Raw genomic sequence first — 26,803 nt, 5'->3', positions numbered from 1 at the left:
ATCAACTCCTTACCCTGGCAAGCTTTTCTGTTCTAGGTTGAAGGATCAGGCTCTATCTCAAGGCAGACAGGGAAGAAAGTGGAGAATAATAAAGTTTGGAAGCCTTCTCGTAGCCTAGCCTCTCGTCAGCTCAGGCTGCCCATTGACACTCACTTTCCTTTGCCTGCCACTTTAAGGCAGCCTTCAATTCTCCCAAGGGCTTCTCACTGTTTTTTGGTTATTTCTTGGAGTTAGTACCTCCCTCTAACTTTTAAATTTTTTCAGCATTATTGTTGTGGGGAAAGAAGATGGCAGGAAGAGCCAGCATGTACTAATTCACTATCTTTAAAGGAACCTAAATTAGCCCGATTAATTTGTTGCTTTTTTTCAATTATTTTTAAATTTTTGTGGGTACATAGTAGATATATATATTTATGGATTACATAAGATATTTTGATACAGGTATGCAATGCATAAAAATCACATCAGGGTAAATGGGATAGTCATCACCTCAATCATTTATCTTTTGTGTTACAAACAATCCATTTATATTATTGTAGTTATTTAAAAGGTACAGTTAATTTTTTTTTTAACTGTAGTCACCGTGTTGTGCTAGGAAATGCTAGGTCTTATCCATACTTAAAGTTTCTTTGTACGTATTAATCATCCCCATTTCTACCCATCCCCACTACTATCCTTCCCAGCCTCTGGTAACTATCCTCCTACTCTTTATCTCCATGAGTTCAATTGTTTTAATTTTTAGCTCCCACAAATAAGTGAGAACATGGAAAGTTTGTCTTTCTGGGTCTGGCTTATTTTACTTAACATCATGTTCTCTAGCTCCATCCAGGTTGTTGCAAATGACAGGATCTCATTCTTTTTCATGGCTGAATAGTACTCCATTATGTATATGTACCACATTTTCTTTATCCATTCATCTGGTAATAAACACTTAGGTGGCTTCCAAATCTCAGCTATTGTGAATAGTGCTGTAATAAACATGGGAGTACACATAGTGCTACAATATACTGATTTCCTTTATTTTGGGTGTATACTTACAAGTGAGATTGCTGGATTGTATGGTAGCTCTACTTCTAATTTTTTGAGGAACCTCCAAACTGTTCTTCCTAGTGTTTGTACTAATTTACATTCCCACCAACGTTCCCTTTTCTCCACATCCTTGCCAGTATTTGTTGTTGCCTGTCTTCTGGATAAAGCCATTTTAATTGGAATCAGATATCTCATTGTGATTTTGACTTGCACTTCCCTGATAGTCATATTGAGCATTTTTTATATACCTCTTTGTCATTTGTATGTCTTCTTCTGAGAAATACCTATTCAGATACTTTGCCCATGTTTTAACCAGGTTATTAGATTTTTTCCTTTAGAGTCATTTGAGTTCCTCATATAGTCTAGTTATTAATCCCTTGTCAAATAGGTAGTTTGCAAATATTTCCTCCCATTCTGTGGGCTGTCTCTTTACTTTGTTGATTGTTTCCTTTGCTGTGCAGAAGCTTTTTAAGTTGATACGATCCCATTTGTCCATTTTTGCTTTGGTTACTGGTGCTTGCGGAGTATTACTCAAGAAATCTTTGCCCACTCCAACATCCTGGAGAGTTGCTAATTAATGTCCTTTTCTTTCAGTTTGAAAGAACTCCCATTAGCATTTCTTGTAGGATATATCTGATGTTAGTGAAATCCCTCAGCTTTTGTTTGTCTGGGAACGTCTTTATTCCTCTTTCATATTTGAAGGATATTTTCGCTGGAAAGGATATTTTTGCCAGATATACTATTCTAGGGTAAAAGTGTGGGAGTTTTTTTGTTGTTGTTGTCTTCAGCACTTTAAGTATGTCATGCCAGTCTCTCCTGGCCTGTAAGATTTCCACTGAAAAGTTTGCTGCCAGACGTATTGGGGCTCCATTGTACCTAATTTTGTTTCTTTTCTCTTGTTAATTTTAGGATCCTTTCTTTATCCTTGACTTTTGGAAGTTTGATTATTAAATGCCTTGAGGTAGTCTTTGAGTTAAATCTGCTTGGTGTTCTATAACCTTCTTGTACTTCAATATTAATATCTTTCTCCAGATTTGGGAAGTGTTCCGTTATTATCCCTTTAAATAAACTTTTTACCTCTATTTCCTTCTCTACCTCCTCTTTAAGGCCATTAACTCTTAGATTTCCCCTTTTGAGGCTATTTTTTAGGTCCTATAGGTGTGCCTCCTTTTTAATTCTTTTTTGTTTTCTCTCCTCCGACTGTATTTTGAAATAGCCTGTCTTCAAGCTCACTAATTCTTTCTTCTGCTTGATCAATTCTGCTATTAAGAAACTCTGATGCAGTCTTCAGTATGTCAGTTGCATTTTTCAACTCTAGAATTTCTGCTTGATTCTTTTTAATTATTTCAGTATCTTTATTAAATTTATCTGATAGAATTCTTAATTCCTTCTCTGTGTTATCTTGAATTTCTTTGAATTTCCTCAAAACAGCCATTTTGAATTGTCTGGAAGGCCACATATCTCTGTTTCTCTAGGATTGGTCCCTGGTGCCTTATTTAATTCATTTAAGGAAGTCATGTTTTCCTGGCTGGTCTTAATGCTTGCAAGTGTTCATCAGTGTCTGGGCATTGAAGAGTTAGGTATTTATTGTAATCTTCACAGTCTGGGCTTGTTTGTACCCCTTCTTCTTGGGTAGGCTTTCCAGATATTCAGAAGGACTTGGGTGTAGTGATCTAAGCCATATCTGCATTAGGGGGCACCCCAAGCCCAGCAACACTGTGGTTCTTGCAGACTTGTAGAGGTACCATCTTGGTTGTCTTGGATAAGATCAGGAAGCATTCTCTGGATTACCTGGCAAAGATTCCTGTTCTCTTTCCTTACTTTCTCCCAAACAGTCTCTGTCTCTGTGCTGAGCCACCTGGATCTGGGAGTGGAATGACAAAGCATCCCTGTGGCCACCATCACTGGAACTGCACTGGGTCAGACCTGAAGCCAACGTAGCACTGAGTCTCGCCCAAGGCCCACTGTAACCACTCCCTGGCTTCCAGGTGTGTTTCTTCAAGGCCCTACGACTCCAAAATCAGCAGATAGTGAAGACAGCCAGGTTTTTGTCCTTCTCTTCAGGACAGCAAGTTCCCCCAGGCCCCAGGTGGGTCTGTAGGTGTGTCCAGACCAGTCCAGACCAGGGACTGGAGTCAAACACCTTAGAAATCTACCTAGTGTTCTATTGTGCTGCAGCTGAGCTGGCCTTCAACCCATTTGATGCAGTCCTACCCACTCTTCCCTCCCCTTTCCACAGGCAGAGGATCCCTACCCCATGGCCACCACCACCACAAGCCCACGGAGAATACTGCCAGGCTACCACCAGTATCCACTTAAAGCCCAAGGGCTCTTCAGTCAGCTTATGGTAAATGCTGCCAGGTCTGGGATTCACCCTTCAGGAAATTGGGCTCCCTCCCAAATCCACAGCAGCCCTATCCTGCTGTGGCTGAGCTGGTATCCAGGATGCAAGACAAAGTCCTCATTTCTCTTCCCCCTCTCCTCTGTCAAGCAGAAGAAAGGGATCTCTTTCGGAGCTGTGAGCTGTGCTGCCTGGGGTTGGAGGAGGGGTGGTGCAAGCACTCCCTTGGGCACCCCAGCTCATGTCTCAGTAGGCTGCATGCCCCCCAAGTCTACTGGCTCCAAGCCCAGCACGGCACTAGGACTCTCTTAGGAATTGCAGTGCTTGTGGCCTAGACTGCCTTTCAAGTTTATTTAGGGCCCCAGAACACTTTAGCCTGAGGTGGTAAGGCTACTGGGAACTCAAGTTAGGACTGCTAGGATGGGCAATTCCCCCCAGCTACGGTTCATCTAAATGCTCCCTCCCTGGGCAGCCGACCGCTGAGTTCAGCCAGATTTTGCTTTCTGCTGTGACAGGGCAGCACTGAGTTCACTGCAAAGTCTCACAGTCGCTGCACTGTCCCTCTCCCAAGTGCACAGACTCTCTCTCTGTGCCACTTGGCTGCTGCCGGGTGGAGGGGGATAGGTGGGAAAGGGTGGCATCAGCAATTCAAGATTTTCTTCCCTACCCTCTTCATTGCCTCTTTCAGTGATATGAAGTTAAAACCAAACCAAGCACTTGAGTGCTCACCTGATTTTTGGTTTTTATGAAGGTGATTTTTTTGGCATAGATAGTTGTTAAATTTAGTATTTCTTTGGGGAGAAGGGACTATGGTGGAGCCTTCTATTTGGCCATCATGCCCCGCCCTTCCACCTGCATTCCATTTTCTTAAACTATTGAAAATTATCAGCTGTTCACTGTTTATCAGCTGTTCACTGTTTATCAACTTTCCCAAGTATTGAATTAGAGGTGAGCAACTAAATTGAAGAAAAGGTAGAGACAGAACTTCTCGAACAAAAGCATACTGGACAGTTGAACCAAATGTAAAATGCAGTTCTGGCTCTGCGTTTTCAACTGCTTGGGATTTGAGGTTTATATGCAAACTTTAAATGTGAATTACAAAATGTAAAATTTCAAAAACCATGGACCAAAATGATTGCATGAGGAGAGGACCTTGTGAAAGAAGGGTGTATATTTGAATTAGAAAATGAGGGTTTGGATTGGCATAGGAGGATAGGGAAAAAAACACAGGGCAGGCAGATTAGCAGAGCCATGGGGGACTTGCCCATGGAACTAGCCTGGCTCAGATGGAAGGTCTGGATTGAAAACAGAGTTACTTGTTTAAGTTGGGTCATGTGAGATTAGAAAGGAACCTAATAACTAGTGGGTGTGTGTAGGTAGTTAGAAAAAGCAAGGAAGCTGTAGAAGTTAGGAGGCCTGTACCAATAAGATTAGCTACAGAAGTAGTAAGTGGACTATAGAATAAAGTTTCACTTCTAAGGCAAACCATGGCATGGATGCCAGGGGAGTCATTAAAATGGATTTGTGGATTTCAGACCATTGAGCGTGTTTAGCTTTGAGAAGAGGCAGTTCAGTACTGGTGGTTAAAGCGCAGAGTAGACCCAGAAGACTTAGATTCACATCCAGGTTCCAAGTGTGCCTTTGACAAGTTAATTAACTTTTCTGTGCCCCAGTCTTCTTATCTATGAAATGAGCATAGTAAAAGCCACTGACTCACAAGATTTCCTCACACAACTTTGCTACTCAGTTTCTGCTCCTAAAATGAAGAGCACATATCCGTGGAATTTGACAAGAGGACACAATTGGTAGGAGGCCGGGTGGTGGTACAGAAAGAAAGAAAAGGAACTGACCATTTTGTTCCCCGTCTGCCGCCTCACTGGGTTCTGAGCCTCACGGGGATGAGACTTGCTTCATTGTATCCCAGCACCTGGCACTGTACGTGACATAATTGGCACTCAGGAAATATTTATTGAATGACTAAATGCATTTTTATGTGTAATTTTAAATATAAATTCAGAAAGCATTTTAATATATTTAGCTATGTATTTGTCTAACAATTTTGACTAATTTTTTAACAACTAGAAATCATCAATCAGAATTATCTGTGAAGTATTTGTGATAATTTTCTTTTTGTTTTACAGACCAGTTGGAATGCCAAAAATGGAAAAAGTCTACTTACATAATCCTAGTTCTGAAGAAACTATTACTTTAGTATCAATATCTGCTACAACATCACATTTTCATGCATCATTTTTTCAAAATAGGGTAAGTTTCTCTGCTATACATGATCTTTCCTGAGTTTGAAGTTGAAATGTCTAGATTTTTATTGATTAATAACTTGCTGTGATTAGAATCGGTTTTGAATATTTCAAATCTATTCCTAGATTTGTTTCACTTCCTAAGAATGATTACTTCTACCCTTAACCACATTGTTTTTCTCAACATGAAACAGCTTAACAAATCAGCAGTGAACCTTAAATACTCTGAAAAAGTAGCATTCTTACATTCAGTACATTTTATTTTCCTTCCTTAATAATAGGTAATTCCTTCGCATTGTGTTAGTTTTTTCTTGCTACATAATAAATTACCACAAACCTGAGACTTGTGGTAACACCCACTTAGCACACAGTTCTGTAAACCGTAAGCACACTGGGTTGTTTGTTCAGTGTGTCAGGGGCTGAAATTAAGATGTCATCCGGGCTGAGTCCTTGTCCAGAGGCTCTGAGGGGAAATCACTTCTAAACTCATTAAAGTTGTTGAGAGAATTAGGTTCCTTGTGGTTGTAGAACTGAAACCCCTGTTTCGCTGCTGGCTCTTGGCCAGTGACCCCTCTCAGCTCCTCAGGGCCTCCAGGTTCCTTCTCACGGGCCATCCATCTTCAAGGCAGCAACAGCGCATCTTTCCCCTGGCACTTTGTACCTCTCTGGCGTCCTCTTCTGCCTCCAGCAAGAAAACTGCTTTAAAGGGCTCCTGTCAGTGGATCAGGACTCTCTAGATAGTCTCCCTTTTGATTAACTGAAAGGCAACTGCTTGGGAGCCTTAATTACATCTTAGACACAGCCTCAGAGATTAGGGCATAAAGTCTTGGGCTCCAATTTAAGGTTCTCCTTACCACAAATACCCTCTAAAATTTTATTTGTAATTTTCATAGGAAGTATGTAAACTCGTTATTAAAAACTTTTTCTCTGACCCAAAAAATAAAAATGGCATCTTAAGTACATTTTAAATTTGAGAGAATACCTAAAATTTTAATATATAGATTTCCAAAATAATTAACAAAATAACAAAGATCAGAGGGAAGTAAATGAATAGGACTGAATTTCATCTTCCCAGAGTTTTCACTGACTCCTTGAAGGGATATGATTGAGTAACAAAGAAGAAACCCTTTTAACCATGTAAGATATTGGTTGCTATATTTTTATGTCAATTATTTATTGTTTACATTTCTCCTTTCTACAATCCTGTTTCATCATATGTTGTTGTTTACTTTAGAGTAAAATAAAAAAGCATAACTTTTTCATTTAAAGGTATTTTATAAACAAGGTACTGATAAATCAGCATATGACTTTTGGTAATAAAAAGTTTAATTTTTTTGTGATTTTTGTGGAAATATCCCTTTTCTAAATTATTTCTTAAAATAGTTTCCCTTGAGTTATTCTTTGTTATCTAAAAGATATTTTCACACTTTTTATAAATGTGCTATTAATAATAGCCTCCAACAATATAATTCTAATGCTGTGAGAGACCTGTGTATACATAGGCCGAGCTCCAGAGAGGTCTGCTCCAGTCATGCAGTGAGTGACAGGAGCCAAGGTGAAGGTGTAGGTGTTCTATTATCATCCCCAGTGATTTGTATCATATTACACTTCAGTGAGTGGCCTGTACCTAATAGCTTCTATAGAGAGATGTATTTATGTGTAATGAAACCATCCAGCTTTCAGGCATTGTCAGTATGCAGAGACAGGTTGGGTTAAAGGGCAAAATTGTGAAGTAAAAATGGAATCAGTTAAAAAATAGTTCACAATTGCACTATACATTTTATTTCTAACTTGTTAACTTTTTGCTAAGTCAAGCAATATTTTGTTGTTTCTGAACACTCCAAGCTTCACCTGTGTTAAAGGCCAGGGTTTTTACTTTTTTCATTGCTATGGTAATACAGAGACTAGAACAAGAGTTGCAGACAGATTCTTAAACTGGGCTAGGTAAACAATATAAATGAGGGAAGCAAGCCAAGTGGAATGAGGGGGTGTCCTAGAGAACATGTGACCCATTCGAAGAGATCAGCCCTCACCGGGCTCCAGCCAGTGGTTACCATGTTAGGAGTCTAAGCCCATGTGCAGTTCTGCTGATTTCCCAAGAAGAGTCAGAAATAAGAAGTTTCATGTATCTTCCAGTCTTTACACATTGAAAATCAATTCAATTTTAGAAAGACAGTATGGGCCAAACAACATAGGCTAAAGGCTGCTAACTTGACATTTCTGAACTAGACTCTCTCAAGGACTATTTCTATATATGAATGTTATGCAAAGAGAATAGTTTCTCTGGAAATTTTTTAAAAGATAAACTAAATGTGTAGGTAATCAAGGAACAAGTTAACCAATCTGTTTTGTGCTGTCAGATGATGGAATTAAACAATAAAAATAATCATACCTATCAAAATCCACATTTAAATAGTCAAGATTTAGCTCAAAGGAGATTAGCCAAAATCTTTACTCTCTCCTCTTATCCTTTTTTCTTCTTCTTGATTTGCATCTTTTTTTCCCTACAGTAAGACACTGACTTAAGAAGCTCGAGAAGTAGAGGGGAGAGATGGAATGAACTCTTGGGGGAAGAAATAACCTATTTCCTCTCCACTTCAGCTTTATGCCAACAATAAGAGCCTTGGCGAAAGATGAATAGAGTTTCTTAAGTCGAGGAGAGCAAAATCTTTCTGTATGTTTACTCTAATTGCCTTTGTCATGCTTGAAATTCCTGGTCAGGTCTTATTTCTTTGACAATAAAACATTGTCTATAACTCAGAGTTTTTAGTTATTAACTATTATCTCCACATTAACCAAAAAGTAGGAAATACAGAAAAGACTAATTATTTTTTAATTATTGTTCAAACCAAGTTTTACATAATTGTATTTTAACATGCACATGCAAGTAATCTTGTTAAGGTTTTGATTTTAAGACCACTGAAAATCAAAAAGAATAGGAATACTAAGAGAAGTACGGGGTATGGTTGTATGACAATTTATTTCTCTGTATATAAGTTTTTGTAATTATCTATAATTATCTGTTAATTGAATATAATTATCTAATAATTATAATTCGAAATTACATAATAGACTGCATTGTGGAAATGGGGTGCCTTACACACAGTAGGAAACAAAAATGTTTTCTTTATTGACTAGAACCTTTTGATTAATTAAATTTTCAGATAAACCGAAGATTAGGATAAACTTTGTTTCAGTCTGTGACTAAAATTAAAATGTTATAGTTCACTTACTATACTTAATGATTAATCTCTTCTCATGGGTTGAAGGGCATTAATAAATATTAATGATTATTTTAATTAGATATAGAAGGACATTATTTTATTGATTCCATGCATGTCATTGGGAATTTAACAAAATGCGATGTAGCAATAGTATGGAATGTTAATGCAGATAATAAAGAGAATGAAACAGGTCTCTATTGATCTGGAATAATATACATGACATGCTAATATGTAAGAAAAGCATATTGTAGAGTAGAATATAATGCCCTTTTTTTTTTTGAGACAGTGTCTCTGTCTGTCACCCAGGCTGGAGTGCAGTGGCGTGATCTCAGCTCACTGCAACCTCTGCCTCCCAGTTCAAGCCGTTCTCATGCCTCAGCTTCCCCAGTAGCTGGGACTACAGGCACCTGCTACTACACCCGGCTAATTTTTGTATTTTTTGGTAGAGATGGAGTTTTGCCATGTTGACCAGGCTGGTCTCAAACTCCCAGCCTCAAGCAATCCGCCTACCTCGGCCTCCCAACGTGCCCGGATGACAGGCATGAGCCACTGTGCCTGGCCTATAATGCCATTTTTATAAAAAGCAAAAAATCTGTGTATATTTATTTGAGTATATTAATAAGAGCTGGAATAAAGCACAGATAGATTTGCCAGGTTGACTGGATAATCTAATAATGGTGAGAATGGAGGAAGTTTGAGGGTATTAGCTTTTTATTCAGTCATCTTTGCACTGTATCACTAAGTAAAATAAGCACTTGTTACTTTTGCAGTTTAAAACGTACAAGAAAATGTAAATTAAAAATAGTTTTGCCACCCCACCTATGTGGAAAGAAGGAATTAATTTAACAAATATTTATGAAGTGTCTACTTAAGTGCCAGACACCTTTGTTTTTACCAGTGAAAACAGAGATGCTTATCATACATACTCCGAGGGGTTTGGGTAAAGTCAGCAGCAGAGGCAAGGCAAGCATGATAAATAAGTAAATTTTATAAGATCTTAGAAGATGTTACAAGGTCAGAAGAAGAGTATAAGATCAGAGGCTTAGGTGTGCACAGGGAAGGTGGTGCCATTTTAAATACGGTGGTCAGGGTAGGCTTTATTCAGAAGGTGACATTTGAACAAAGACTCAAAGGGCATGAGGTAGGACTGTTTGGAGGAAATATATGGAAGAAGAGCATTCTAGCCAGAAGGACCAAGCAGTACAAAGGCTCCACTGTTGAAAGCAGGCCTGTTGTGCAAAGACAGCCAGACCAGAGGTGAGAACGGGTGAGAGGAGAAGTAACGGGGCAGACCATGAAGGGTACAAGCTATGGTTTGACTTGACTCTTTTTCCTGAATGATGTGGAAAGCCATCAAAGGGTTTTGAACAGAGGAATGAAACTGTAGCTTTAGGTTTTAATAGGATCATTGTTCATCAAAAAATAGGACAGGGGACACCAGTCACATTGGCTGTTGTCATACTCCAGGGTAAGAAGATGATTAGATGATTACTCTGACCAGAGTGGTATGTGGAAGAGGTGAAGAAAGGAGTTGGACTTGGGATACAGGGATACCTTGGAGATATTATGGGTTCCGTTCCAGACCACTGCAGTAAGCCAGTCACCGAATTTTTTTGTTTCCCCATATATATAAAAGTTATGCTTATACTATACTGTGGCCTATTAAGTGCAGTAGCATTGTGTCTAAAAAATGTACATACCTTAATTTCAAAAATACTTTATTGCTAAAAACTGCTAATGATCATGTCAGCCTTCTGCAAGTCGTCATCTTTTTGCTGGTAGAGGGCCTTGCCTCAATGTTGACAGCCACTGACTGATCAGGGTAGTGGTTGCTGAAGGTTGGGATGGCCGTGACAGTTGCTTAAAATAAGACAACAGTAAAGTTTGCAACATTCATTGATTCTTCTTTTCACAAAAGATTTCTCTGTAGCGTGCAATGCTGTTTAATAGCATTTTACCCACAGCAGAAATTCTTTCAAAATTGGAGTCAATCCTTTCAAACCCTGCCTCTAAGTTTATGTAGTATTCTAAGTTCTTTGCTGTCATTGTCAGCGTATTCACAGCATCTTCACTAGGAGTAGATTTCATCTCAAGAAACCACTTTTTTTGCTCATCCCTAAGAAACAACTCCTCTTCCATTCAAGTTTTATCATGGGATTGCACAAATTCATTCACATCTGCAGATGCCACTTCTAATTCTTTTCTCTTGCTGTTTCTACCACATCTACAGTGACTTCACTGAAGTCTTGAAACCTTCAAAGTCATCCATAAGGGTTGGGATTAACTTCCTCCAACCTCTTATTGTTGACATTTTAACCTCCTCCCATGAATCACAAATGTTCTTTTTTTTTTCCCCAAGACGGAGTCTCACTCTTGTCGCCCAGGCTGGAGTGCACTGGCACAATCTTGGCTCACTGCAGCCTCCGCCTCCCAGGTTCAAGCAATTCTCCTGCCTCAGCCTCCTGAGTAGCTGGGATTACAGGCCCATCCCACCACTGCCAGCTAATTTTTTTTTTTTTTTTTTTTTTTTTTTTTAGTAGAGATGGGGTTTCACCATGTTGGTGAGGCTGGTCTCGAACTCCTGACTTCAGGTGATCCACCCGCCTCAGCCTCCCAAAGTGCTGGGATTACAGACTTGAGTCACTGCACCCAGCTACAGGTGTTCTTAATGGCATTTAGAATGGTAACTCCTTTCCAGGAGGTTTTCAATGGACTTTGCCCAGATCCATCAGAGGAATCACCCTTTGTGGCAGCTATAGCCTTAAGAAATGCATTTCTTAAATAACAAGACTTGCAACTTGAAATTGCTCCTTGATCCTTGGCTGAAGAATGGATGTTGTGTTAGCAGGCATGAAAACAACATGCATCTTCTTGTACATTTTCATCGGAGCTCCTGGGTGACTAGTTGCCTTGTCACTGAGCAGTAATATTTGGAAAGAAATCTTTTTTCTGAGCATTAGGTCTCAACAGTGGGTTTTAAATATTCAGTAAACCATGTTATAAATAGATGTGCTCTTATCTAGGCCTTGTCCATTTATAGAGCACAGATAGAGTAGATTTAGCACAGTTCTTAAGGTCTCTAGAATTTGCAGAATGGCAGATGAGCACTGGCTTCAACTTAAAATCACCAGCTTTGTTAGTCCCTAATAAGACAGTCAACCTGTCCTTTGAAGCTTTGAAGCCAGGCACTGACTTCTCCTCTTTAGATGGCATCTTCCAACAGAAGTCTGCTTGATCTACATGGAAAATTTGTTGTTTAGTGTGGCCATGTTCATCAATGATCTTAGCTAGATCTTCTGGATAACTTGCTGCAACTTGTACATCAGCATTTAATGCTTCACCTTGCACTTTTATGTGATGGAGCTGGCTTCTTTTCTTAAACCTCATGAATCGATCTCTTTTAGCTTTCAGCTATTCTGCAGCTTCCTCCTCTCTCTCAGCCTTCACAGAATTAAAGAGAGTCAGGGCCTTGCTCTGGATTAGACTTTGGCCTAAGAGAATGCTGTGGCAAGGCCAGGCGTGGTGGCTCACGCCTGTAGTCCCAGCACTTTGGGAGGCTGAGGCAGGTGGATCACCTGAGGTCAGGAGTTCGAAACCAACCTGGCCAACATGGTGAAACCCCGTCTCTACTAAAAATACAAAAATTGGGTGTGATGGTGTCCACCTATAATCTCAGTTACTCAGGAGGCTGAGGCACAAGAATCGCTTGAACCTGGAAGGCAGAGATTGCAGTGAGCCAAGACCACACCATTGCACACCAGCCTGGGCATCAAGCAAAACTCCATCTCAAAAAAAAAAAAAAAAAAAAAGAGAGAATGCCGTGACTGCTCAGCTCTTCCATCGAGACCACTAAAGCTTTGTCCCTATCAGCAATAAGGCTGTTTTCCTTCTTTACCACATGTGTGTTCACTGGAACAGCATTTTTAACTTCCTTCAACAACTTTTTCTTTGCATTCACAGCTTGGCTGTTTGGCATTAAAGGCCTAGCTTTGAGCCTCTCTTGGCTTTCAGCATGTCTTCCTTGCTAACCTTATTTCCAGATTTTGGTTTAAAGTGAGAGATGTGCAACTCTTCCTTTTACTCGAACACTTACAGGCCATTGTAGGGCTACTAATTGGCCTAATTGTTATATTATTGTATCTTAAGAATAGGGAAGCTTGAGGAGAGGAAGGGAGTTAGGAGAACAGCGGTTGGTGGAGCAATGAGAACACACATAACATTTTTCAATTTAAGCTTGCCATCTTATATGAGCATAGTTTGTGGTGCCCTAAAACAATTTCAGTAGCAACATCAAAGATCACAGATCACCATGCAGATATAATACTGAAAAATTTGGAAATACTGTCAGATTGCCAAAATGTGACACAGAGATACAAAGTGAGTACATGGTGTTGGAAAAATGGCACTGATAGACTTGCTTGATGCGTGGTTGCTACAAATCTTTAATTTGTCAAACAAACTGCAGTACCTGCAAAGTGCAGTAAAGCAAAGCACAATAAAATGAGATATGCCTGTATGTTTTGAAGATACACCCAACAGGATTTCCTGATGTGGGATTTGAGAGAAAGAGAAGAGTCAAAATTGACTCTAGAGTTTTGTCCTGCGCAACTAGAAGGACAGAGTTGCAGTCAGCTGAATTGAAGAAGGCAGAGGGTAGAACAGGTTTCGGAGGTACAATCAGTAGTTCAATTTGGACATGTTAGATTTCAGGTATCTCCTAGATATCCAAGAGGAGGTGGCAAGTAGGCAGTTAGTATTTGACTTTGGTATATGAGGACTAGACTAGAAATAGAAATTTAGGAGTCACTAGGGTAGATCTGAAGCCATGGATCTGGATGAGATCACCAAGGAAGGAAAAAGCCCAGGGACTGAGCTATGGTACAGTGCTGACTTGGGAAAATTACGGTTTCTTAGTGGTATTACTAGAAACTCAGATCTTCTATCCATCATCTACATACTAGATGTCCAGTTCCGATAGTGGCAGAAAACTGCACTAAAAATTAAACATTCCATGGTGATTTTTCTTACTCTTTGGAGTTTAGATAGGCCTTAAAAGGGTATTGTTTGAATATAGACATTTTTAAACCAAGTTCCCATAAAAACTTTAAAGGAAACCAGTTTTCCTCTGGATACATTTTCAGTAATAAACATAGGCCTTATGAATCTCTTCATTGACACTAGAACTGTTCTTGGGTAGGAATACCGTAATTCTAAAACTTTCACATTTTTTTAGAGAACATTTTAGATATTTTTTTTAGGTGGATACACAGCCTTTATCGTACTAATTTTGCTACTGTTTTTTTTCTTTCAACTTTTATTTTAAGTTCAGGGATACATGTGCAGGATGTGCAGGTTCGTTACATAGGTAAATGTTTTTTTTCACATTTTTTATATCAGAAATTGAGACCCATGTTACAGTCAAGGGCACCTTACAGTCACGGTCAGCCTGGATTAAGGGTGTGTTTCTCCAGAGAGAATGGCACTGGTGGTCTCAACACTACCAAGGAAACATTAAATTTTCTGCTTGAGGTTTTTTTTAGACCACTGGTATGTATTCAGACCACACACCTCTATGAGTACTGATATATAGCGCAAATTCTAAGAATAAGTTAGTTTTTCTCCCTTCCTGTGGTGCCCAGAATGAGTCACATAAGTTTTCTTCACTGCCCTTTTCTGTGGGTCGGGTTTGTACTTGTCATCCTCACTCCTTGTTTTATTTGAAGATCTGTTAGGTCTGCATTTTTGAACATTCTCTTTTCCTTCTTTTTTTTATTCTTGGTATGGTATAAAACATCTATTACAAGCACTGGCATCTTAGATGGGAAAATGATATTGTCGTTTTTTGTTTTGTTTTGTTTTGTTTTGTTGTTTTTCATACTGCCGGAGAGTTACTCTCTATGTCTCTCAGTGTCAGTTCTGTGAATCCTTATATTGTCAGAGGGAGTTAGGAAGGTGATAAAAGGGTGACCAGTCATATGATTCTGTGGAATTAAATTCACAACAATAAAAAGTGTGGGTGGACTGCCTGAACTCAGTGATATTATCCACTTCGTTTCAAGATTTTATTGTTTTAAAGTTAATTTGGCTTTAATCTTGCCCACCAAGAGTTAAACCTAAACATTTGATTATTTGTTCTTGCCCCAAGGGAACATGAACACTGAGACCCTTATAAAAAAAGGTCCAGGCTAAAATATGCTTGAGTGAGTCCACAACCCTTGTGGATTCACCCAAAACAGTAAAAAAAAAAAAAAAAAAAAAAAAGATATATACAGACAGCCACATATATATACATACACACACTGATATATTTAATATATATTTTAATATATATTATATATAATAATATATATTTTATATGTATTTGTTTTTAAATTATAGTATACTTGCAGTAATTCACCCTTTTAGTGTATAGTTCTGAGTTTTGACAAACCCATAAGGTCATATAATCAACAACTTGGTCATATAATCAACAACTTGGTCAACTCAAACCACTGAGTGTAGCCTATTCCAGAAGACTGTATTAATGGAACCATGTAGCATATAGCATTTTTAGTCTGTCTTCTTTCTTTTAGCATAATGCATTTCATATTGGTTGGTGTAGTAGGCTGTATCAGTTCTTTGAACCACTTTATTATTATGGAATAGTATTTCATTGACTGGCAGTGTCACTGTGTGTTTATTCATTCACTAGTTGAAGACTTTTGGGGTGTTTCCAGTTTGGAGTTATTATAAATAAACTCACTGTAAGTATTTACATACAGATTTTAACAGTTTTTTATAACAACTGTTCCAGTTTGTATTCCCATGGGAAACATACGAGAGTTTTGGTTGCTCCACATCCTTATTAGCACTCGGTATTGTGAGGTTTGGGTTTTTTGTGATGCGAGTCATTCAGCTAGGTGTACGGTGTTAGGCCATTTTTATTTTAATTTGCATTCACCAGTGAAAATTGATTTTGAGCATCTTTTTATTTGCCATCCATATGTTTTCTTTGGTGAAGTGTCTTTTCAGTTCTTTGCCTGTTTTTTAAGTTGAGTTGTTTTCTCATTGAGTTCATGAGAGTTCCTTATGTGTTCAGGATACAAGTCTTGAGATATGTGATTTGCAAGTCTTTTCTTCCAGTTTGTGTCATACCTTTTCATTCTTTTTATATAATATTTGAAAGAGCAGAAGTTTATAATTTTCATGGTGTCTAGTTTATCAAATTGTTCTTTTATGGGTCATGCTTTGAGAGCTGTAGCTAGGAAATCTTTGCCTAATCCAAAGTCACAAAGATTTTCTCCATTTTTTTTTTCCTAGAAGTATAGCTGGCCCTGTGTATCCATGAGCTTCTCATCCATGGATCCAGTCAACTGCAGGTCAAAACTATTTGAGAAAAAAAAAAAATAGTGCTTCTGTACTGAACAAGACTGTTCTTGTCTGTACATGTTCAGACAAATAATACAGTATAAACTATTTACATAGCATTTACATTGTATTAAGTATTGAAAGTAATGTAGAGATTATTTAAAGTATCCCCAGGAGATACGTGCATAGCCAGTAGGATAGGCATAGGTTATATGCAAATGCTACATTGTTTTATAGCAGAGACTTCAGCATCCACAGATGTTGGTATCTGCATGAAGTCCTGGAGCCAATCCCACAGATACTGAGGGACAACCATAATAGTTTTAGATTTTACATTTAGATCTACAGTCCATTTTTAGCTACTGTTTGTTTATGGTATGAGATACGGATTGAGGATTGTTTTGATTTGTTTTGTGTATGGATATTCATTGGTTCCTGGACTGTTGGTTGAAAACAACTATTATTTTTCATTGAAATCCCACTGTATTTTTGTTGAAAGTCAGTTGACCTTGTATGTGTGAGTCTGGTTTTGGACCCTTCACTATGTTCTAATACATATCTAATAGACTCTGAAATACCTGTCCTTTCACCAGCCCATACTGTTTTGATAACTGTGGCTTTATATTAATTCTTAGAATTAGATACTATGAATCCTCCAATTTTGATTTCCTCTTTCAGAATCGTTTTGGCTTTCCTTATTTCCTTTCTTTATCATCTAAATTTTAGAATCAGCATGTCAGTTTCTTTAAAAAAAATTCTGCTGAGTTCTTTTATAATGTTCTTTTGAATTAACTTTAAAGATGTACAGAAAAGTAATACTCTCCATATATTCCTCACTCTAAAATTCTTCTGATGTTAACATCTTATATAATCATAGTACAATTTTCAAACCAGGAAACTAGCATTAGTACGATACCATTAACTAAAGAACTTATATGAATTTCATCAGTTTTTCTATCAGTGTACTACTTTTTCTGTTTTAGGATCCTATTTCATATTGCATTTAGTTGTTACTTCTCCTTAGACTGAAAATTTGGTTCCACTTGCATTAGATATATAAATCCATTTCAGGAGAACTAACATCTAATATTGAGTCTTCTAACCCATGAACACAGTATTTTCATTAATTTGTCTTCTTCGATTACTTTCAGTAGTGTTTTATAGTTTTCAGCTTACAGAACTGTTATTAGATTTATACCTCAGTATTTCTTTGTGTGTGTGTTATCCTAAATAGTACGTTTTTAAAAATTAGAATTCCACTTGTTCATTGCTAGAATATTGAGATACAATTGATCATTATATGTTGACCTTGATTCCCATGACTTTGTTAAACTCTTTTAGGAGCATTTTTATAGATATTTTTAGGGATTTTTCTGTGTAGAAAACCATGTTATCTGAATAAAAACAGATTTTTCTTCTGTACTAATGTATAGTGCCTTTTATTTCTTTTTCGTGCTTCTTTGCACTTTATACTGTTTTGATAACTATTAGAGTCTATTAGATATGTATTAGAACATAGTGAAGGGTCCAAAACCAGACTCACACATACAAGGTCAACTGACTTTCAACAAAAATACAGTGGGATTTCAATGAAAAAAAATAGTTGTTTTCAACCAACAGTCCAGGAACCAATGAATATCCATACACAAAACAAATCAAAACAATCCTCAATCCGTATCTCATACCATAAAGTGCAGTGGCGCAATGTCTGCTCACTGCAACCTCCACCTCCTGGGTTCAAGCAACTCTCCTGCCTCAGCCCCCAGAGTAGCTGGGACTACAGGCACGCGCCACCACGCCCAGCTATTTTTTGTGTGTTTAGTAGAGGTGGGGTTTCACCATGTTGGCCAGGATGGTCTCAGTCTGTTGACCTTGTGATCTGCCCACCTCGGCCTCCCAAAGTGCTGGGATTACAGGCGTGAGCCACCGCGCCGGCCCTCTTTGCACTTCTAACACAGTGTTAGATAGCTGTCATAAGAGAGGGCATCCTTGCCTTGTTTTAAATTTTGGAGGAAAAGCATTCAATCATTTACCATTAAATGCTATGGTAGCTCCTAGGGCAGGAGTGTCCAATCTTTGCTTCCCTGGGGCACATTGGAAGAAGAGGAATTGTCTTGGGCCACACATAAAATACACTAATGTTAGCTGATGAGCTTTAAAAAAAAAGGCACCAAAAAACTTAATGTTTTAAGAAAGTTTACAAATTTGTGTTGGGCCCAATTTAAGCTATCCTGGGCTGCATGCGGCCCATGGGCTGCAGGATGGACAAGCTTCTTTAGGGTTTTTGTAGGTGTTCTTTATAATACTGAGGGAGTTCTCTTCTATTGACTTAGTTTACTGAGATTTTAAATCATGAATTGATATTAAATTTTGTCAAATTATATGCTGCTATTGAGATGATCTTGTGCTTTTTCTTTAGTCTGTTAAGTAAATTACATTGATTTGATTTTTGAATGTTGAACTAGAATTGCATTTCTAGGATAAAAACTACTTGGTCATGATGTGTTATCCATTGCCTCAATTCAGTGTGCCAGTACTTTGTAGAAAGTTGTGTTTCTATGTTTATGAAGGATATTGGCTTATAGTTTTCAAGTCTTTATGTGGTCCTGATTCAGGGTAATGCTGAATTAGGAATGTTCTCTCCTATGTGTTGGAAAGTTTATGTAATGTAGGTATTCCTTCTTTCTTAAATGGTTGGTAGAGAATTCTTTTCCACGAGTGAAATCATTTAAGCTCGGGCTTTTCTTTGTGGGAAGATTTTAAACCACAAATTAAATTTTAACTGTGTGCACGACTATTTCAGTTTGAGTGAGCTTTGGCAGATTGTGTCAGATCTAGCCGACTGTCAAAGAATGTGTCCATTTCTCCTAGCTGTTAAATTTGTGGGCATATAGTTGCTTGTAATACTCCTTTATCATTCTTTTTGTGTGTAAAGGGTATGCAATGATGTCCACATTTTAGTTCCTTATATTTTTGACTTCTCCCTTTTTATCACAGTCACTCTCTGTAGAGTTTTATCCATTTTACAGACTTTTTAAGGCACCAGCTTCGGTTTTATTGATTTTTTTTGCTACTTTCTATTTCATTAATTTTTGCTCTTTATTTTCCTTCCTTTTGCTTACTCTGGGTTTAATTTATTCTTTTTCTAGTGTCTCAAAACAGAAATGTAGATTATTGATGTGAAACATTTCTGTTCAAAATAAGCATGTAATGCTATAAATTTTCTTCCAAGTATTGCTTTACCTGCAGCCTACAGTTTTTAATATTGTGCTTTCATTTCCAATCAATTCAAAATATTTTATAATTTCTCTTGTTACTACTCATTTCACCCATGGCTTATTTTAGAAGTATTTTGTTTAATTTCAGACTTTTTGAGGGTTTGCGGAATATCTTTCTGTTGCTAATTTCTGGCTCAGGTGTGAATAGCACCAGTGTCTACAGCTTCCAGGGCTTTTGTGCTCCCGTGCAAGTTCACACAATCAGCCTCTAGCAATGTGTAAACATGTTAGCTGCATTTCTAGCTGACACTCCTGTATGATAGCCTCATCTTCTTCCCTTCTCTGCCATGGGTGAGCCAGTATTCCCATTCCATCTGTCCTTGGAGGTGCTTGTCTTTTCTACAATTTCAGGCCAGTTGATAATCTCACTCTGTGATGAGTTCAAGAAAAGTTGTGAATTATTGTAATTATTCTTTTCTTGCACTACATTACTGTAATATAATGCAACAAAAGAATAATTACAATAATTCACAACTTGCAAATTATTCTTTTGTTGGTGGTAATGTAGGAGACATACTCTCTCTAGCTTTCTTCAGACTAAGGTGAAGCCAGAGTCTTACTACCATGTATTTTGAGCTATAATTTAGGTAGCATTTTAAGAGTTCTAGCCATAGAGGCAGAATGAGAGAGGTTGATGGCTTTACATATTAAAATGCATTTTAAGGCTTTGTTTCAGGGCAGAACCACAATTTCAGTCTCTTGAACATGGGAGTAGCCCTATTGTTTTGTGGTAATAACATTTTATTTTACTAACTATAGTGACATTCTCAATCTGCAGAAAGTAACAGGAGTGAGTTCCTGCACATACGTTCACCCCTGCCTTCTTTCCTATTTAAGTTGCTGGGACATTTTTTTCCTTGTGTGGATGGAAGGCAGATTTCAGAAGGGTGAGGCCTGGGCTTATTCTTTGGACTAAAACAAGTCACTGCTTAGTAGTATATGAAAAGCACAGCCTCAACGCAACTGCTATCTGATTGCCTCATCATGGAACAGCCTGTAATTAGGTACTTCATGCCAGCCTAGTGATTGTTAAATGAACAGAATCCAGGAGACCATCTGTTGTACAAGGCTGTGGCTGGTAATTGACAAAGATATGTGACTGTAGACATTCAATATGGAAGACATCTTTTTAATTATTTTCCATTGCTAACTTAAAGCTTAAACTTTTAAAGGAAAAACTAGTTTATGGAAATTATTCTAAGATACTTGTTTAAGGAACTTGAGCTCTGTAATTTTTTTTCTTGTTACAAATTTAACTTTATTTATTTTCTGTTTCAGAAAATTCTTCCAGGAGGAAATACATCATTTGATGTAGTTTTTCTTGCAAGAGTAGTAGGAAATGTAGAAAATACTTTATTTATTAATACATCTAATCATGGGGTATTTACTTACCAGGTAAGAACCAGAATTAAAACTTATTTTATACAATATAATCATTACCTCTGCCTTATCATATGACAGCCTTTTAAGAACTCAGGAACTCAAAGGATAATAGAAAATGTAGGAGTTTAGACTTAGAGCATTTTTATACTTAACAGTGAATATCTCTATTCAATATCTCTATTCAAATCAGACTGAACAGGTGATTTTAAAGCAACAGCTAAAGTGTTAATTTAAGATTGATTGACAAAAGAATAGTGAAAAAATATTTTCATACGTATAAAATTTTGTTTAATTTTTACTTGTACACACTTATGAAGCATACTTGATAATAGTGTCAAGATTAAAACATTCATGCCTACTTTCCTTTAGTAGGTATTTTTTGATAAACTTATTTTTACATAGAATTTTGGTTTAGGTCATTAAAGAAAGTTAATGTATATAGGAGTCATATAGTAAGTCTTCTTGTATATCAGCCATTATTCTGTTTGTGAATCAAGATTTTTATATGTCAGGATTATTAAGGCTGGGTATGGTAGCTCACACCTGTAATCCCAGCACTTTGAGAGGCCAAGGTGGGAGGATCACTTGAAGCCAGGAGTTCGAGACCAGCCTGGGCAACAAAGCAAGACCTCATCTCTACAAAAAACATTTTTATAAATTAACTGGGCACAGTGGTGAGCACTTGTAGTCTCAGCTACTCAGGAGGCTGATGTGGGAGGATCACTTGAGCCCAAGAGTTCAAGGCCACAGTGAACTATGATTACACCACTGTACTCCACCTTGGATGACAGATCAAGACCACGTCTCTAAAAGAAGAAAAACAAAGATTCTTAACAATAATTGCTCATATTTGTCCAGGAGTGTACTATACATGCCCTTCTGCCTATGTTATAGATACAGTTATTCTTGAAGTTTTAAAAGGTTAAATAATTTGCCCAAGTCATGCTATTAGTAAGTTGTTGAGGGGGACTCAGACTCATGTCTTTGTAAGTATAAAGACCATAATCTATACCACTGTGCTGTGCTGCCAATGGAACTTGAGTGTTAGCTCTGACACATTGCTTTACAGTTCCTGTCCTTTTTTTTTTTTTTTTTTTTTAAACATTTCCTCCCTAGTACCCATTAACTCTGACACATCATATAAAGTAAGGGTCAGTCAGAGTCAGTGTTCCCTTTCAGTAAGGACCATGTCTTCTGCTTATGTATGGTGAGTAAATCTTTAGCGGTTGCTTAGTAGGCATTCAGTACGCTGTTGATGGTTGGCTCAGTAATTTTGAAGTGCTAGACAGATCTTACCCATTTAGCATGTACTTGTTGGGTAAATGAAAAGACTATCATAAAAATGAAGGTCATTGCCCCACAATGGCATCCCACAACAGACCTAGGTGATGGCAGCCAATCTGGACTATTGAGGGTCATGATCAGGTTGTTCTCAAGGTGACCCCAATGGCCAGCTGTCTTCTTTCTTTACCTCTTCACATCTAGTCTTTCACCAAGTCTTCCTCCTAAATGTATCACCAATCTGTTTACTTCCCTCCTCCTCACTACCACTGCTATCTTCCAGGCCACTCTCACTGGATTACACGTTAGCTGTCTAAATGCCCTCCACTCTCCCCCAACACCGTCTGTTACTCACTCTGTAGCAGAGGGATTTTTTAAAAAAAATCTTTTTATTGGTATCCAGTCTGTCTCCAATACTATGATGTAAGTTTCATGAGACCCAGCACATTATCTGTTTTTTTGCTGTTGAATTATTCACTATTGTATATGTGCCTAGCACCTCATAGACCCTTAATAAATAGCAATATATTAATAATATCATTTGAATTACAGGTTTACCCTGCTTAGTCAACCTAGGGCCATCCCATGTGGGAATGACCTGGGGCTGGGCTTGGTATTTGAGAGGTTTTCTGGGCCATAGATCCATCTTCTGATGGTTGGGGTCAGGAAATCTTTTGACTCCCTATTTTCTTCTTTTGTCTATTGCATGCCTTCTTGAAGGACTATTATTCAATTTCTAATATATTAAAGAAATCATTCTAAATTCACATACATAGTAAATCAAATATGTAGCCAAATCATTTATAGAAACGACATTTGTGGGGTTTTTTTTTTTAAATAAAGGGATTGTTAATTTTTTATATATAAATTAGATTTGCCAGTTTCCCTAGATCAGTCAGTTATAACTAAAAATATTAATAATAAAAGCAACTAAAATTGCATTTTTTTCCTTCACTGAAACAGGTATTTGGTGTTGGAGTTCCAAATCCATATCGATTGAGGCCATTCCTTGGGGCCAGAGTCCCTGTGAATAGCAGTTTCTCACCTATAATAAACATCCACAATCCTCACAGTGAGCCTTTACAGGTGAGTTTATGATGGTGATTTTGAATAAGCTTCATTTTGGTGGGAATTAATGCTTAGCATGAAATCTCAGTTTGTTACAGTTTCCAAGACTATTTAAAATAATCAGGTTTTATAGATGTGTTGAAGAGGGGTATTACTTTTAGTACAGCTTGCTGCAGTCTGAATTTTGGAATACAGTAGTCTGGATTTTGAATTTTTTGAATCATTTTTAAAACGGCTGTGTCTTCTCTGGTGTTATAGTTTAGGCAGCTCTGCATTTAAAGAAGAGTTTTTAGCTACACAAGGCTGCTTTTTTTCTTGCCTGTAAACACTTTCTGGCCCAATATCCATGCTTTTTAAAACAATTCAAGTTTATTTCTGGAAATAATAAATTTTTGGTGATGGCAACCTAGAAGTTAAAATTCAGGGAAAGGGTAATATAGAATTATGATTAAAAGCAAACTTGTTCTTTATTTTAAAAATTCAGCTTATCTTACCTAATCTTCTAGCAGTAATTGTTTTCAAGTGTGAAATTCCTCCTCACTAGCTCCTTGTCTCTTTCACAGTGGAAGTGGCTAGTGTCATTCCTTCAGAGATTTTCTGAAATCTCTACCTTACATCCTAGGGACTTAGCTGTGTGACATGTGCAGCCTCTGTGGCTTCCAGTTGTGTTGTCTGTGTTAAAAGTAGATGTGAATGCTTTCTAGAATAGTCCAGGGTGCCAGAGTTCTTTTGGACCAACACTGCAGGACTTAAAGCAGCTTGAAAATGACTGGTGGAGGAAAAATACTATATTTTGTGGTAAGTATAGGGCTTTGGCAACTAAAATGGTTGTTGTCCCAGACCACCCTGGTATAACTGTTCATAAACAATGGAAGAGGAAATGAGGAAGAAGCAGGGGAAATGTTCAGAGCCTGAATAGTGAAATGCTTAGAAATGATAAGTGAAAGCAGCACGAAAGAAATCTCTCCCCAACACTTGCCAACAACTGGGTGAAGATAGCCCCAGTTTTAATTTTTGTAGCTGGATATCTTCATCACAGAAGAACCTGCTCTTATGTCCTGCTTTTCAGGTGGGAAGTATTCCCTCTTGTCCTCATCATCCTTCTGTTGTTTACATCCTTTTGATACTTTAGGTAATGGTGTAGTTTCCCTGTTCTGGCTGTTATTACAAATCTATGTAGAAACTTCAGAAATTCTTGCTGCTTTCTTTCCTTTTTTTAAAAAAGACAGGGTCTCATGCTGTCACTCAAACTGGAGTGCAGTGGCACGGTCATGGATCACTGCAGCCTTGAACTCCTGGCCTCAAGCAATCCTCCTGCCTTAGCTTCCCAAAGTGCTGAGATGACAGGCATGAGCCACTGTGCCTGACCTCTTACTCCATTAGACTCGGCTGCATGAGTTGCCCCACCGTGCCGCAGAAGGGCTGTTACAGAACGCCCCAAGGGTGCTGCCTCATTGTGGTGGCCAGACCACAAGGATGGAGCTTGCAGGACTCAGCAGATGTTGGTCAGTCTACAATTGCTGGAGTCGCCTTACAGTCTGTACCTTTTCTCTTCAGCCTTTGGAGTTACCAAGCCCAGCACAGTGATCACTTTGAATTCAATTCATCTAGTCTTTTTCCAGTTAAAATATTTTAATTCAAGATTTACACAAGAGAGCAAATGAAACACCAAAGTTGCTCTCTTAGAACCAAATATAGATTGTTTACCTGGGAAGACACTCTTAACCTTGTAGTCCAGTGTTATTCTGTGTCACTAGTCTTGTCAATATTATAATAGGAAAATATTGTAAAGCGAGAAAATGCATATGGTTTGTTGATTATACAACATAAACACATGAGTATGTTCTCCTCAGGAAAAAAATGTTAACAATTCAAACATGAATGAAGCAAAAACGTCCCTTTGGACTTCCTACTTCCCAGTCCAGCTGTCCAGCAGAACTTTCTGTGATATGGAATAGTTCTTTTCCTGCTTTGTCCAAAACAGTAGCCGCTAGCTACATGTGACTGTTGAGCTCTTTAATTCAGCTAGGGTGGCCAAAATGTTATTTCAACTAGTTTAAATGTAAATAACCACATGTAGCTGATAGCTATTGCGTAGACAGCACAGTTGCAATCCAAGCCCTTCCTCATGGACACCACTTTTACCACCTTGCATGTATCATTCTAGACCTTTCTCTTGTGCATGCATGTATGTGGGCACAGAAACATTTACTGTGGGAATTTGTTTACACATAATATATTCTGTATATAATGTTTGGCTTCCTTTTTTTCCTAAACTATACTAAATTAGAACAAATAGCACTGGACTACAAATAAAGAATGTGTCAGGTTCCTAGTTTTAGTGTAATTATTTGTTTGACTTTGTAATTTAGACTTTTTCTGTCTCTATTTCTTTATTCATTTTCTCTCTTATCAGTAGGTGACTTTTTAATCTTCCGGGGTTTTTTTTGGTTGGTTGGTTGGTTGGTTGGTTGGTTGGTTGGTTTTCCAGACACCAGGCTGGAGTGCAGTGGTGCCATCTTGGCTTACTGCAGTCTTGACCTCCCAGGCTCAACCAATCCTCTCACCTCAGTCTCCTGAGTAGTTGGGACTACAGGTGCACGCCACCACACCTGGCTAATGTTTTTTATTTTTTTATAGAGACAGACTCTCACTGTGTTGCCTAGGCTGGCCTACAACTCCTGGGCTCAAGTGATCCCTGCTACCTTGGCCTCCCAAAGTGCCGGGATTACAGGCATGAGCCACTGAGTCCGGTCTAATCTGTTTTCAAGCATTGTTATGCTTGTTTGCTTGATACCTGGAAAGATTAATGAAATAATGTGTGATGTTTTCTGGTTTTCCAGAAAAAGTTCTATAGTCATCCTATCATTTAAGGTGCTATTATTATTAACACAATAAGCACTATAGATGAGCACTGTAATAAATCAGGAGGCAAGTGATAATACACAAAGAAAATCTATAGCTTATCAGTCTTTGGTAAATGCATTACTTTTACAGCAGCAACCCCCCGGCCCCCGCCAAAAAACAAAAAAAAAACCCTTTAAGGGTCCAGGCGCGGTGGCTCATGCCTGTAATCCCAGCACTTTGGGAGGCCGAGGTGGGTGGATGACGAGGTCAGGAGTTCAAGGCCAGCCTGACCAACATGGTGAAACCCCATCTCTACGAAAAATACAAAAATTAGCTGGGCGTGGAGGCACATGCCTCTAATCCCAGCTACTCGGGAGGCTGAGGCAGGAGAATTGCTTGAACCAAGGAGGCGGAGGTTGCAGTGAGCCAAGATCGCACCACTGCACTCCAGCATGGGCGACAGGGCAAGACTCCGTCTCCAAAAAAAAAAAAAAAAACCTTTAAGCTTAAGAATTGCCATTTTTCTTGCTTTGTCCTTTTTTATTCACTCCTGGAGGACTTCTCGTGATGAAACAAGTGAACGTTTTCCACCCATTCTCATACTTCACCCCAAATTTAATTGAATTAAGTATATTTTTTTCTTTGTAAGAGCTAGGGTTAGCTTACCTTTAAAGGAAGTTCTGCTGCCTTGTAACCCATTTTGCGTATATATATTTACCCAAAAGAAAGGAAAGCAGATGACCACAC

General features: G+C 38.2%; 1 protein-coding gene across 3 annotated transcripts in view; it reads left to right on the top strand.

The window, feature by feature from the left end:
- The window catches only part of TMEM131 (transmembrane protein 131), a 249,944-nt gene that overhangs the window by 140,658 nt on the left and 82,483 nt on the right, over positions 1-26,803 (top strand). For all 3 annotated transcript variants that reach the window (XM_030827215.1, XM_030827214.1, XM_030827213.1), the window contains exons 5-7: positions 5,512-5,635; positions 20,756-20,872; positions 23,105-23,227. In XM_030827215.1, the coding sequence (XP_030683075.1) occupies positions 5,512-5,635; positions 20,756-20,872; positions 23,105-23,227 (364 nt within the window). The remainder of the gene's footprint in view (positions 1-5,511; positions 5,636-20,755; positions 20,873-23,104; positions 23,228-26,803) is intronic.

The sequence above is a fragment of the Nomascus leucogenys genome, chromosome 14 (genome assembly GCF_006542625.1).
Source record: "Nomascus leucogenys isolate Asia chromosome 14, Asia_NLE_v1, whole genome shotgun sequence".
NCBI classification, from domain to species: Eukaryota; Metazoa; Chordata; class Mammalia; order Primates; family Hylobatidae; genus Nomascus; species Nomascus leucogenys.
Note: the sequence above shows the minus strand (reverse complement) of the source record. Positions and strands in the feature narration are given on the sequence as shown.